Below are 15,173 nucleotides of genomic sequence, written 5' to 3' on the forward strand. Positions count from 1 at the left end.
ACCCTCATCTCACAGAACGATGGGTCTCTTCTGCACCCCAGCCTCTCCAGTCTCTGGCCCTCACAACCTGAATGCTGAGAACATAGAATTTCTGACCTTGAATCTGCCTGAGGATGTCTCCAGAATCTTGCTTGCTTCCAAGGAAGATTCCACTAAGAGATTTATAATAGTCTCTACCACCTACCTATCAACTTTTGTCATTGTTACATTTAACTTTTATTTTCTTATCAAAATCCTGTAATCCCTATTACTATGTAAGCCGCATTGAACCTGCTTTGAGTGGGAAAGCGCGGGGTACAAATGTAATAATAAATAAAATGTTATTCTTTTAAATGGAGGGAGTTTGCCATCTGATGAGAGGGCAATGCCCTAGAGCCTCTTAATTGCTCTACACAAAAACTGCTTGAATACCTCTTACACCTCTCTGAGTCTGGTTTGAAAACCAACTCTGTAAGGGTACACCTTATTGCAATCAATGCTTACCATCACCGTGTAGGGGGTAAACCCACCTCTGTACAGCTTCTAGTTGTTTGATTCATGGCAGGTCTACTATTGACAGAGTCCTCTGTCAAACCTTCTACTGTGTCATGGGATTTCAATGTCATTCTCATCCAGCTCGTGAAAGCTCCTTTTAAGCCACCTGACTCCTGTCATCTGAAATATCTGACCTGGAAAGTTGTGTTTTTGGTGGCAATAACTTCCGCTTGCAGAGTCGGTGCGCTTCAGGCTCTAGTAACTGATCCACCTTACACAAAGTTTCATCACAACAGAGTAGTTCTTCACACATACCATAAGTTCCTTCCTAAGGTGGTGTCCGAGTTCCATCAACTGGTTAGTCATTCTGCCAATATTTTTCCACAGACCTCCTGCCCATCCTGGCAAACGTGTACTGCATACCTTATACTGCAAGTGAGCCTTGGCCTTCTATCTGAAGTGGACTAAAGCCCATAGACAGTCCACCCAGCTTTTTGTTTCTTTTGATCCAAACAGGATGGGGGTAGCCATTGGCAAACACACAATTTCCAATTGGCTAGCAGATTGCATCTCCTTCGCTTATGCCCAGGCTGGGCTAACTCTCGGGGATCATGGCACGGCTCATAATCACAGAGCCATGGCTACATCGGTAGCCCACTTGAGATCCAGCCTTCATCGAGGAGATTTGCAAGGCTTCGACATGGGTGTCAGTCCACACATTCACATCATACTCCTGCTCAGAGCTGGATACCTATTGTGATAGCTGGTTCTGTAAGACAGTCCTGCAGAATTTCATTGGTGTCTAGAATCCAACTTCAGGCTTCACCTTCACAACCAGTTTATATATGGTTTCAGATTATTTGACTTCAAAGCCTCAACTTTTCAAGCCTCAATTGTCCTAGTATTGTTTTTTGGTGAACCTGCTATCTAGGGATTCTCACATGTGAGAATACAACTGGCCTGCATGTCCTCAGAGAAAGCAAAAGTTACTCACCTGTAGCAGATGTTCTTCGAAGACAGCAGGCCAAGTATTCTCACTTACCCTCCTATCTCCCCTAGGAGTTGTCTTCGTCAACTGTGTCATTTGACTGATGGACCCACACCTGTCCATGTATGGTGGGACGCTGCTGGAATTTTCTTAAGCAAAACGTGCTAGGCTTTGTCCATATTGGGCTGTGTTGGATGGCTTCACCTCATGCTCTCCTCGGAGAACACCTGCTACAGGTGAGTAACTTCGCTATCACCACCATCTATTTTAGACAAGATCACATAACTGAGGTCATAAATAATTTTGTGATCTAGCTGTTACCCATTCATGCTACTTATCACGTTCTAAGATTTAGCATTAGTTACTTGTGCTGCACACATTTCTCAAAAGGACAGTTTAGCTGCCTTATTGCTGCTTTAAAATGCATTTCTTTTAAAGCACTTTTGATTTTAAATGTTTATCAGGTAATAAGTTTGATTTTTAATTACAGAATCGAGTCAAAGTTACTGGAAAACGAAGACCCCCTACAAGGCCAGGAAGGAGATTAGCTTCTCAGAGCTCCAGTGAGACAGATGAAATTAGCCCATTGGTAGAGCCCCATTTACCAGTCTCAAAAGTGACCACTGTGATCCCAAACGTAAGACAGACTGAGACCACAGAGCCTGAAACAAGAACTGCAAAAGATAATGCAATGCAAAAGGTTTCCACAGTGAGACCCAGTGGTGACTTATTCCCTGGAATGGACACAAGTTCATCCACAAAATCCCTAACTCCAAGCATCAGTGACATGTTTGATTCTGATGAGCTCTTTGCAATAAGTTCGGTATCAAAATCAACTCGGAATGCCACATCACAGGACAGACCAGCTGACAGTTTACAAACCAAACCAGCAAAAATAGATGGCAAGAAAATGATCCTCTCAGGTTTAAATGAGCAGGACGATGACAGTGACCTTTTCCAGCCTGCAAAATATAAGCCTTCAAAAAAAATTAAGTCCATTCCTTTTCAGGATGAGGAAGGTGAAGACTATCTCTTTGGTGGACAGGAATCTGCACAGAAAAAGGATTTAAAATCCAAGATACAGCAGGACTTGAAACCAAATATTCAAGATATTTTTGAGGTAATGAAAACTTTATGGAAGAAAATAAGTTAAAATTTTTGAATTAATTTTATTGTGTGTTTCATGTTCAAGTTTGTCTACTGGCATATCTGTCAGAAATTTAGACATTCAGATCATTAATTCTATCATGCACTTTTATTCTGTGGTAACATTCTTCCAGTGGCTTCCACCAGTGCTTTATTTATTTTCGGGGGGTCTGGGGACCACCAGGGCTTTAGGTCTTGGGGGGAGGGGTGTGGAGGGGTCTGGGGTCCACCGGACCACCAGGGCTTTTCTCTGAAGATGGTTTCTGGGCATGTGCTTAATGCGCAAATCTTGAGCACATGTGCAGAGACGCTATCCTCCTGCCGAACTCCCTAATGCTCAACACTTTGAGCGCACCTATATTTGCATCTTATTAATGTTCAGCATTAGGGAGCTGTTCTTCTGCGCTGTTCTGGCACTGTTCAGTACTGCACCAAAGGTTTGAGCATCTGGGCCTTAGAGCAGAGCTATCTGGAGGTAGCTGAGGGAGGGGTACATGTGGATATCTGAAGGGGTTTGTGTGTGAGAATGTCTGTGTCTGTCCTGACCCTATCTGGGTTTAAATATCTGAATTCTTTTTCCCAGCATCTTCCTATGTATAAGTTGGTTTCTTTGGTTTGATATCTCCTGATTACCAAGAGGGTGTGTATTTCTTTGAAGGCCCAGTTCTTGGAGACCAGTTGTCTGGTTTCTATTGTTCTTCCTGAGCACTAGTCCTAAAACATATAAACTAAGTCCAGAAGGGTAGGAGACATCCTGTCTGTCTACCTACACTGACATCACCAGGGATCTGACTGGGGTGGGGGGTGAAGTCAGAGCTACTACTACTACTACTTAACATTTCGAGAGACAGTCCCTGCTCAAAGAGCTGCTTGCAATATCTCCCAGAAACCTTTAGCTAATTCTCTGGGTGGTCCCTGGATCCTTAGGTTAACTTTCAGGTTGGGTCAGTGTTTCCCAAGTTGATCCTGGAGTAGGTTTTCAAGATATCTACAATGAATATGCATGAGATTGATTTACTTAGACTGCCTCCGATGTATGCAAATCTCTTCATTGTGGATATCCTGAAAATCTGACTGGCAAAGGGGTGGAGGAGTAGCCTAGTGGTTAGTGCAGTGGACTTTGATCCAGGGGAACTGAGTTTCCCTATCATCAAGCCGATCAATCCTTAGACTGGTGGGTTGTGTCCATCTACCAGCAGGTGGAGATAGAGAGCAATCTTTTGCCTCCCTATATGTGGTCATGTGCTGCCAGAAATTCCCCAGTATGTTCTCTATCTCAGCAGGTGTGTGGTCACACAGCAGCAGCTCTGGCTAGGTCTCCAAGCCTAATTGTTTAGGTTTTGTTGAGTACCTGGGGTTGAGGGCTCTTCGTGAGCAAGTGCAAACCTGGTGGTGCCAGGTCCCTTTTTTTCTCCCCCCTCCCGCTAGCTCCGTTAAAAAAAAAAAAAAAAAATTTTAACGTTCAAAAAGGACGTCCATTTGCAGCTGCTCACTGGAACAAGTCGTCGCTGCTCGGAGCAAGAAATAGGTAATTTTTACCTTTTACTAGCGGGCAGGGGGTTCCCCAAACGGTCTCCATGTGGCTATGGCCGCGGATGGCAAGGGCGTGAAAAGACGCTCCCCGGAACGCGTTCGCGCGCCTAGCGGGGAAGCGGGGGGATCGAAGGTAGAGTTGCCCTTTTTGGGCGCCCTTTCGGAACCGAGAGAGTTCACCGGTTTTTCCTCCGGCGCAGCGGCCTTTCCCGCCTTAGGCACCCATCCCCCGCTGGCCGCCCTCCCGGTCGTGACCAGCCACGCGGCTCGGTCGGCTTCTTCTTGGGCCGCCCTCGAGATGGGAGACGTTAACAGCTTGGTCGCCCTTGAATCGGGCAACAGTAAGAAGTCGGCGAAATTAAAACGCCCTTCTTCCCGTGCGGCTCCTTCTCGGAGTTTCGCACTGGACGCCATTTTGGAAGCGCAACATGCCTCTCCCCCGCTACTGGGAGCGCAGATGGAGGGCGCCTCTAGGGCCGCGGCACAGGCTGCAGAAATGCACAGACTGGGGGGTTTCTCCCCTGAGTTCATTTTGCTGCTGCATCAAGCCTTTCTTATGCAGAACACTGCCCCTGCCCACCCCTCTGATCGGGGTGATGAGGCCTCTATGCTTAAGCGCCCTCGGGTGGATCTTCCACCCTCGGGGGACTCGGTCTCCTCTGATGTGGATGACGGCAGCGTGTCTGAGTTCTCCCAGAGATCCTTAGCGGAATCGATGGAAGAGACTGATCCTCGCTCGGATGTAGCGGACGACCCCTCTTCAGCGCGGCTTTTCCGCTCAGAGGATTTGCCCAACCTGCTTGTGCAGGCCATGAGCATTTTGAAGATTGCCTCTCCGGAGGAAGGCTCTCTCTCAGCCTCTACTGGCTCCGCAATTATGCTGGCAACGAAGCACCCGCCTAGAACCTTCCACGTTCATGAAGCCATGCAGACCTTAATTTCAGCGCAGTGGGATGCCCCTGAGGCGAGCCTGAAAGTAGCCAGGGCTATGTCCCGTCTGTACCCCTTTCCTGAGGGGGAACGGGAAGCCTTTGTCTGGCCCACAGTAGATCCTTAATCACTGCCATGACTAAGAAAACGGCGCTGCCAGTGGAAGGTGGCACTGCCCTGAAGGACGCCCAAGACAGGAGAATGGAGGCGGCCTTAAAGTCGTCCTTTGAGGCGGCCGCTCTGAGTTTGCAAGCCTCGGTTTGCGGCTCCTACGTGGCTAGGGCGTGCCTGACTGTTTTGCAGCAGGCTTCCCCCTCGGACCCTTCCTGGAGGGCGGAATGGCCGACCCCGGAGTCAGGTTTGGCCTACTTGGCAGACTTGCTGTATGATGTTTTGAGAGCCTCGGCCAAGGGCATGGCTCAGACAGTCTCTGCGCGGCGGTGGCTCTGGCTTAAGCACTGGTCTGCTGACCATGCCTCTAAATCTCGCCTAGCCAAGTTGCCTTTTAAAGGCAAGCTGCTCTTTGGGGACGAGCTGGACAAGATCGTGACGGAGCTCGGCACGTCCAAGGGCAAGAGGTTTCCGGAGGTCAGGGCTCGGGCCGGCAGTGCCCGTCCTGGTCCCTCTAAGGGCCGATTCCAGGAAGCCCGTTGGTATCGCCCGAGCAAGTCGGCCTCCTCTGCCTCCGCTTCCTTCAAACGGAACTTCTCCCCCAAGCAGAATTCCTTTCGTAGGGACCGCCGTCCCGGAGGTTCGTCCTCCGGCCCGCCCCCAGGGTCGCGTACCCAATGACGGGGACCTGGTCCATGGCCCAGTGCAGATAGGAGGAAGGTTGTCCTTGTTTCTGGGCGAGTGGACCAGGGTAACTTCAGACGGTTGGGTTCTGGAAGTCATCAGAGACGGCTACAAGCTAGAGTTCTGCCGACCCCTAAGAGACGGGTTTGTAAACTCTCCTTGCAAGTCTCAAGTCAAAGCAGCTGCCGTGCAGCAGACTTTAAGCAACCTGATCCGCCTGGGCGCGGTGGTCCCAGTGCCAGTAGATCAGCTTGGCAAGGGGTGCTACTCCATTTACTTTGTGGTGCCAAAGAAAGAAGGATCTGCTCGGCCTATTCTCGACCTCAAGGGAGTCAGTCAGGCCTTGAAAGTTCGGCACTTCCGGATGGAGACCCTCCGCTCCGTAATAGCTGCGGTGAAAAAGGGAGAATTCCTGGCCTCCCTGGACATCAAGGAAGCTTACCTACATATTCCCATCTGGCCGCCTCATCAGCGCTTTCTGCGCTTTGCAGTGCTGGGCCGACACTTCCAGTTCAGAGCCCTCCCGTTCGGGTTGGCTACGGCTCCGCGGACCTTCTCCAAAGTAATGGTGGTCATCGCAGCCTTCCTCCGCAAGGAGGGAGTGCAAGTCCATCCCTATCTGGACGACTGGCTGATCCGAGCCCCTTCCTATGCGGAGTGCGGGAGAGCTACAGACAGGGTCATTGTTCTTCTGAGCTCCCTGGGATGGATCATCAACTGGGAGAAAAGCCAGCTGCGCCCGACTCAGTCCCTGGAGTATCTGGGAGTTCGATTCGACACCCAAGTGGGCAGAGTGTTCCTGCCGGACAACCGGAGCGTCAAGCTTCAGACCCAGGTGGGCCAGTTCCTAGCCTCCTCTACTCTTCGGGCTTGGGACTATGTGCAGCTGTTGGGCTCCATGACGGCCACGATGGGAGGTAGTGCCCTGGGCCAGGGCTCATATGAGACCACTACAGCACTCTCTTCTGCGGCAGTGGACTCCAGTCTCGGAGGATTACGCCTTCCTTTGGATCCAGCGGTGCGAAAGGCGCTGAGCTGGTGGCTGAGGCCAGGCAACCTGTCCGCAGGAATGCCTCTTACGACCCCGGAGTGGGTTGTCATCACGACGGATGCCTGCTTGACGGGCTGGGGAGCCCACTGCCTGGGACGGACAGCGCAGGGGCTCTGGTCTCCTGCAGAGACGAAATGGTCCATCAACCTCCTGGAGCTCCGAGCCATTCGGTTGGCGCTTCTAGAGTTTCTCCCGGTACTGATGCTGAGGCCTGTACGGGTCCTGTCGGACAATGCCATGGCTGTGGCCTATGTCAATCGCCAGGGAGGTACCAGGAGCGCCCCGCTAGCCAAGGAGGCCATGAAGCTTTGCCTATGGGCGGAAGCAAATCTGGAACAGCTGTCGGCGGCCCACATTGCGAGAGTCATGAATGTCAAGGCGGACTTTCTCAGTCGCCATACCTTGGATCCCGGAGAGTGGCAACTGTCTGCTCGGGCATTCTTGGACATCACGAAACTCTGGGGCCAGCCGAGCCTGGATCTGATGGCGTCCTCGGCCAATTGCCAAGTGCTGCGTTTTTTCAGCAGAGGACGGGACCCTCGATCTCTGGGAGTCGATGCTCTTCTCCAGCATTGGCCGGCACAGGAGCTTCTCTATGTGTTCCCGCCCTGGCCCATGATGGGCAGGGTGCTAGGCCGGGTGGCAAAGCATCCGGACCGGGTGATCCTGGTGGGTCCGGATTGGCCCAGACGTCCCTGGTATGCGGACTTGGTCAGACTCTCGGTGGACGGCCCTCTGCGGCTGCCAGCAGAGCGGGGCCTCTTACATCAGGGTCCCGTGGTGATGGAGGATCCCTCCCCCTTTGGTCTTACGGCCTGGCTATTGAGCGGAAGCGGCTGAGGAAGAAGGGCTTCTCAGACAAGGTCATCGCCACTATGCTGAGAGCGAGGAAGCGCTCTACTTCCACCACTTACGCCAGGGTTTGGCATACCTTTGCGTCGTGGTGCGAGGCAGGCTCTATATTGCCCTTCACTGCTCCAATATCTTCAGTGTTGGCGTTCCTGCAAGAGGGGCTGGAGAAAAGCCTGTTGCTCAGTTCGCTGAACGTCCAGGTGGCGGCTCTAGCTTGCTTCAGGGGTCGTCTGAAGGGGGCTTCCCTGGCTTCACAGCCGGATGTGGTACGCTTTCTCAAAGGAGTTAATCACCTGCGCCCCCCTCTGCAATCGATAGTGCCTACGTGGAATCTCAATCTGGTACTACGGACCTTGCAGAAGCCGTCCTTCGAGCCCTTGCCAAGGGCATCGCTGAAGGACCTGACGTTGAAAACAGTCTTCCTGGTGGCTATCACATCAGCCAGAAGAGTTTCCTAGCTCCTGGCGCTCTCGTGTAGAGAACCGTTCCTGCGATTCACTGAGGCAGGAGTATCGATTCGCCCAGTGCCTTCCTTCCTGCCCAAGATTGTTTCTCGATTCCATGTGAATCAGCAGCTTTACCTACCCTCCGTTTCGTAGGGAGGATTACTCAGAGGAGTACCCTGCGCTCAAATACCTGGATGTTAGACGGGTCATCATCAGATACTTGGACGTGACCAATGATTTCCGGAAGTCGGATCATCTGTTCGTGCTGTTCGCAGGCCCTCGTAAGGGTCTGCAGGCATCTAAGCCTACAGTGGCACGTTGGGTCAAGGAGACGATCGCGTCAGCTTATGTGGCGGCGGGGAAGATTCCGCCTATTCAGCTGAAGGCACACTCTACTAGAGCACAAGCAGCCTCGATGGCAGAGTCCAGATCTGTCTCCTTGGAAGAGATTTGCAGAGCGGCTACTTGGTCGTCGGCTCATACCTTCTCACGACATTACCGCTTGGATGTGGCTGCTCGGGCCGAGGCCCAGTTTGGGGCTTCAGTGTTGCGTTCAGGGATTTCCATGTCCCGCCCTGGGTGAGTACTGCTTCGGTACATCCCACCAGTCTATGGATTGATCGGCTTGATGATAGGGAAGGTAAAATTATGTATTGTACCTGATAATTTTCTTTCCCTTAATCATAGCTGATTAATCCATAGCCCCTCCCAGATATCTGTATTGTTTGTGTTCTGGTTATATTTCAGGTTCAAGTTCAGTCTTCATTTCCTGTTCACGAGGACTTCGTGTTCAAGTTCTTCCAATTGAAGTCTCTTCGAGTTGAGACGATTTTGTGTTACAGTGAGCTGCTGTTTCCTCTCCCCCCGTTTCGGCGGTGGCTGGATTGATAACTAAATTATGCCGGCGCTCCCTCCCACTTCGTGCGGCTGTAGGGTAGCTTTGTATCCCTCCCGCTTCGGCGGTGTTAGGGTAAGCCAGCTCCTCCCGCGGTTGCAGTAGCAGGATAAGCCAGTTCCCCCCGCGTCGGCAGGTATGGTTTCCCGCCCACCGCCCCGGCGGTGGTGCGCTGGAATATTTTCCCTCCCCCGCTTCGGCGGTGGTGAGCTGGGCAGAGTGTCCCTTTGTGGGTGTAATTCTCTAAGTGCTGAGTCCTGCGGATGGAGCTTTGATATCGACATACTGGGGAATTTCTGGCAGCACATGACCACATATAGGGAGGCAAAAGATTGCTCTCTATCTCCACCTGCTGGTAGATGGACACAACCCACCAGTCTATGGATTGATCGACTATGATTAAGGGAAAGAAAATTATCAGGTATGATACATAATTTTACCTTGATTCCCACTGCAACTCCTTGTGACTCTGGGCAAGTCACTTAACCCTCCATTGCCCCGGTACAAAATAAATACCTGAATATATGTAAACCACTTTGAATGTAGTTGCAAAAACCTCAGAAAGGCGGTATATCAAGTCCCATTTCCCTACTCTCGGACTGACTTGGGAAACACTGGGTTAGACCATGCAGACAACTAGTTTATCCATTTGCTTAATACTGGATATTAGATCCTGTGAATGGTCCATGGTACACCATTGCCAAGCTAACATTCAACAGCTCCTGAAGGATAGATTTTGGCCAGGATAATTATAAGGCTCGTACAGCATCTATATCGCAGTAAATTTAACTTTATTGCCAAATCCCTTGCTTATCTCTGTGAATTAGTTTCTCCAGTTATTGGTAAAGGTGATAATTCATGAGGAAGCAGTTCCCTTCTCACATTCCAGTTGTTCCACCAAAGCCTGAACTGCAGCCACCATATTATAAAAGGTGGAAACACCATTTGATATCGCCCTCAGCTTAGCTGGATATAACAAACTAAAGTGTGCTTGGAGTTTATGCAAACAGCCACATAAAGGAGCAAATTGTTTGCGCTGAAGGGATACTTTTGCGCAGTAATCCTGGAAGCAAAAAATCTTTTTACTGTTTTATTCTAAAGTCTTACCCGCACACAGGGCCTGCAAAATTTCCACCTTATGATATTTGAGAAGCTTCAAAATCACTATTTGAGGGTGATCCATAACTCTACATTTAGGTCCCAATCTATGTGCTCTTTCAGTCCGTAAACAGTTGGCTATGCTTTGGAGCTTTAACTCTGTGGAGAACGAGGGTTCCAAAAAGCCCTTCAGTTCAGCCTCTGGAACTGATTCAGGTACAGCTACCAGTCTTAAGTTATTCCTGTGGGTTTGGTTTTCCATATCAATTAGTTTCTCCTCCAGTATAGTCATCAGCTCCCACAGGCATTTAACCTCCTGAGAGGTCTCCTGCATCGACATCTCCACATCCCCCACACACTAATGAACTGATTGTATCTACTTTCTCAGTGTAGTGAAGTGATTATCCATTCCATCTAATTTATCAATAATCTGTTATAATTGCTTTCCTATAGCATGGTCCACAGCCATTTGCACTTCCGCAGCTATCTCAGATTCCCATTCAGTGCCCCTAGGGTTGAGGGTGCGCTTCTGACTGCCTTGTTAAAAAGCAGCATTCCTTGTCACTTGCAGCAGATGAATCCAGGAACTAGTGGGTTAAGTCCGCCTACCAGCAGGTGGAGATAGAGATAAACAAACTAAAGGCAGTGATGCCAGACGGCCAGCTGCTTCCTCAGTTAGTATGTCTCTATCTCAGCAGGTGGTGGACAGCTTTTTCTCCAGCTCCTGGGCCCAAGGCCTCTGAGGGTGCTCCTGGGCCGGTGGCCAGTTTGAGCCGGGGGTGGCGGACTGGTGGTGTCCCCTTTGGCAGCATACCCAGTTGCTGGGTCCCTGCTGCACCTCAAATTCCCTCTGAACAGGCGTTTGCTGTTCCTTTCCTTCCCTGTTTGTTTTCTGCCTCCTCACTTTAAAAAAAAAAAAGAGAGAACCATAGAATTTATTTAAGAGAAACACAGGGAAGTGTGTTTTTGCTGAGAGCAGATTTGTGTTACTGCTGTCCGAGTCCTGTTTTCTGTTGCCTGCTTGTCTGAGCCTGCCTCGAAGTGGAGTCGGAGAGTTTTTTCCCACGCTTTCCCAGTCCGGGGTAAATCCTGCTGGGTTCCTGTTCGGGGACAGGGCGGTAAAACGCTGTTCCCGATGCGGGAAACGGCGTTCGGCAGCGGGCCTTTGCAGCGCAGGGTGCGCTGATTTTGCAGGACTCAACGGAGCAGTGCCCCCCCCCCCGAGAGCGTGGTTTCCTGTGGGCGGTGGTGCAGGTGCCATGGCTGCGACCTCCGTTGCGGGGGAGGGGTTTTCACCAGAGTTTATTTTGCTACTCCATCAGGCATTTTTGTTGAAAAGGGCCTTGCCCCCTCCTCACACGGCTGCGACAGCTTCGGCCTTTGATTCTCTCAGGGGGTCTGGGGGTAACCAAGAGATTTCGGGTTTTTCCCCAGAGGATTTCTCCTCCCTTAAAAAACCTAGGCTTTCTTTGGGGTCTGAGGAGGGGTCCTGCATATGGTCGCCTGCAGCTTCCTCCGTGGTGGCTCTCTCGGAGCAGACGGGGGTAGAGAACGTGGAGGATGGTGTCCTCACTGTCCAACCAGAGGACTCTTCCACCGTGAAGATTTTCCATAAGGAGGTTTGTCCTCCTTTATCTCTCAGGCGCTGGAAGCCCTGAATATAGAGGACCCTGAGGTTGCGGCTTCTCAGGCGGTCAACCCCATGATGGCTAGTACCAGACGACCTTCTAAGGCCTTTCCGGTACATGAAGCTATTGAAGAGTTGATTTCGGCCCAGTGGGCGGGTCCGGATAGGGGGCTTAAAGTAGCCAGGGCTATGGCCAGGCTGTATCCGTTTTCAGCAGACCGTTTAGAGCAGTTTGCTCAACCTACGATGGATGCCCTGGTGACGGCGGTCACTAAGAAGACTACTCTTCCAGTGGAAGGTAGTGTGGCACTTAAGGATATGGAAGTCAGACAGCTAGAGGCCTCTTTAAAACGTGCCTTTGAGGTGGCCACTTTGACACGTCAAGCTTCTGTTTGTAGTTCTTATGCGGCTAGAGCTTGTCTCATTTGGCTACATTCTGTCATGGATTCGATTTCGAAGTCTGATATGCCAGGAACTCCTCAGATGCAATGTTAAGTAGTAGTAGTAGATGTCGCTGATGGATATTGGGATGGCGTACTTAATGGATGCCTTGTATGATTTGGTCCGTGCTTTGGCCAAACTCATGGCCTTGACCGTTTCCTCTCGGCGTCTTCTGTGGCTCTGTCATTGGGCTGCAGATATGGCCTCTAAGCAACAGCTCATTAAATTGCCTTTCCGAGGGAAATTGCTTTTTGGGGAAGACCTAGAAAAAATTGTTAAAGATTTGGGGGATTCCAAATCTCAGCGTCTTCCAGAGGATAGACCCAAGTCTACTTCTAGGCAGGGAGCCTCGAGGTCACGTTTCAGAGAGACGCGACGGTATCGCCCGGGGCGGTCCAACACAGCCTTTCAGCGTCCTCATTTTGGGCAGCGTTCTTCCTTTTGCAACGAGAAGCGTCCAGCTGGACCCCCCTCTCGTCAGGGGGCTCCTTCTTGGGCCTCCCAATGATGGGGCGCAGGTTCACTCGGGAGAAGAGCAGATCGGTGGTCAGCTTTCTCTGTTTCTTCCAGAGTGGGCCAGAATTTCTTCAGACCAGTGGGTCCTCGATGTGGTGCGAGAAGGTTACAAGCTAGAATTCTTCTCTCCCGTCACAGACTTTTTTCTGGAGTCCCGCTGTGTATCGCGGCCTAAGAGGACAGCAGTTCTGCAGTGTTTGCGAGACCAGCAAAGGATAGGAGCTATCGTGCCTGTTCCTCCTCTCAAAAGGCGCACAGGTCGGTACTCCATCTTCTTTGTGGTTCCAAAGAAGGGAGGGGCTTTTTGGCCTATTCTCGATCTCAGAAAAGTAAACCAGCTTTTGCGGATTCGTCACTTCCGCATGGAGACATTAAGGGCAGTTATTGCTGCTGTTCAACCAGGCAAGTTTTTGACGGCTCTTGATTTGAGGGAAGCTTACCTGCACATTCCCATTTGGCAGCCCCATCAGAGATTTCTCAGATTTGCGGTGCTGGGTCAGCACTTCTAGTTTTGGGCCCTTCCTTTTGGAATGGCCACTGCCCCACGCACTTTTTCCAAGGTCATGGTGGTGGTGGCGGCGGCGGCATTCCTGTGGAAGGAGGGGATTCAAGTGCATCCCTATCTCGACGACTGGCTGACTCGGGCAACGACAGCAGAGGAGAGTCAAGTGGTCACCGACCGAGTGATTGCGGTGTTGCAATCCTTAGGTTGGGTGGTCAATATGGACAAGTCATCTGGTTCCTACTCAGAGTCTGGAGTATCTTGGAGTGCAATTCGATACGAAGCGGGGGAAGGTGTTTCTCCCCGAGGGGCGAAGGATCAAATTGCTTTCTCAGGTACGGACTTTATTGAGTTGTCGCACTCCCCGAGTGTGGGGCTATGTTCAGCTCCTCGGTTCCATGACGACGACCTTGGAGGTCATTCTATAGGCAAGAGCTCACATGTGGCCTCTTCAGAATTTTCTTTTGAGCAGATGGTCACCGACGTCGCTGGATTATCAACGACGTCTTCCTTGGTCGAGCCGGTCCAGGGACAGTCTCGCATGGTGGCTCCGGTCAGCCAGTTTGCAGAAGGGTGTTTCTCTGGCATCTCCCAATTGGCTGGTAGTCGTGACGGATGCCAGCCTTGCGAGCTGGGGAGCCCATTGTCTTCATCGAGTAGCCCAGGGATCGTGGACCCCTCTAGAAGCGACTTGACCGATAAATCGTCTGGAGTTGCGAGCAGTCATGAATGCGCTGCGGAGTTTTCAGGACCTTCTGCAGGGGGCAGGCAGTTCATGTATTCTTGGACAACACCACGGCGGTGGCCTACATCTTATCGGCAGGGGGGAACTTGCAGTCTTCTCTTGGCAGTGGAAGCATCTCGTCTTCTAGTATAGGCAGAAGCACATGTTCAGAGTCTGTCGGCAGCGCACATTGCGGATCAAGACAATGTTCAAGCAGATTTTCTCAGCCAGACTCTTTTGGACGCAGCGGAATGGACGCTGTCGGACTCTGCTTTTCGGCTGATCTGTCAACGTTGAGGAAGACCAGTAATGGATCTCATGGCCATGGCTTGCAATGCCAAAGTTCCCCAGTTCTTCAGCCGCAAACGGCAGCCAGGATCCGCAGGATTGGACGCTCTTCTCCAGCCATGGCCGGAACAACAGCTACTGTATGTTTTTCCTCCGTGGCCTGTGATAGGGAGAGTTCTTTGCCGCATAGGGCAGCATCGGGGGCCAGTCATTTTAGTGGTCCCAGACTGGCCCTGACGGCCGTGGTATGCGGATCTCGTTCGAGCACTCTCAGAGCTACCATTGCAACTTCCGGTGACTCCCGATCTGCTGCATCAAGGGCCAGTTCAGATGGAAAATCCGTCTCGCTTTGGTCTTATGGCCTGGCTATTGAGAGGCAGCAGCTGAGGAAGAAGGGATTTTCAGGACCAGTCATTGCCATTCTTTTGGAGGCACGGAAGCAGTCTACTTCAGCAGTGTACGCGCGAGTGTGGAAAGCTTTCTCGGCGTGGTGTGCTGAATTGACTTTTCAGGCGGACATTCCGGTTATTCTGGAGTTCCTTCAGGATGGTCTTCAAAAGGGATTGGCATATAATTCCCTTCGAGTGTAGATGGCCGTGCTAGCTTGTTTTAGGGGCAAACTAGACAGTTCCTCTTTAGCAAGTTCCACTCTAATGTGGTCCATTTTTTGTGCGGGGCTCTTCAGCTTCGGTTTCCTCTGCGGCAGCCGTGCCCGGCGTGGCATTTGAATGTGGTACTGCAAGCCCTCCAGGCCCCACCGTTTGAGCCATTGAATAAGGTTTCTGAGAAGGATCTAACACTTAAGACAGTGTTTTTGGTGGCCATTGCTTCGACTAGGAGGATTTCTGAAATTCAAGCTTTGTCTTC

At 51.1% G+C, this 15,173-nt stretch overlaps 1 protein-coding gene across 1 annotated transcript in view; it reads left to right on the forward strand.

The window, feature by feature from the left end:
- The window catches only part of LOC115470067 (WASH complex subunit 2A-like), a 211,934-nt gene that overhangs the window by 181,042 nt on the left and 15,719 nt on the right, over positions 1 to 15,173 (forward strand). Inside the window, exon 29 of the mRNA XM_030202955.1 lies at positions 1,953 to 2,582. Coding sequence (XP_030058815.1) covers positions 1,953 to 2,582 — 630 coding nt within the window. The remainder of the gene's footprint in view (positions 1 to 1,952; positions 2,583 to 15,173) is intronic.

Source organism: Microcaecilia unicolor, chromosome 5 (genome assembly GCF_901765095.1).
Source record: "Microcaecilia unicolor chromosome 5, aMicUni1.1, whole genome shotgun sequence".
In the NCBI taxonomy this organism is placed as follows: Eukaryota; Metazoa; Chordata; class Amphibia; order Gymnophiona; family Siphonopidae; genus Microcaecilia; species Microcaecilia unicolor.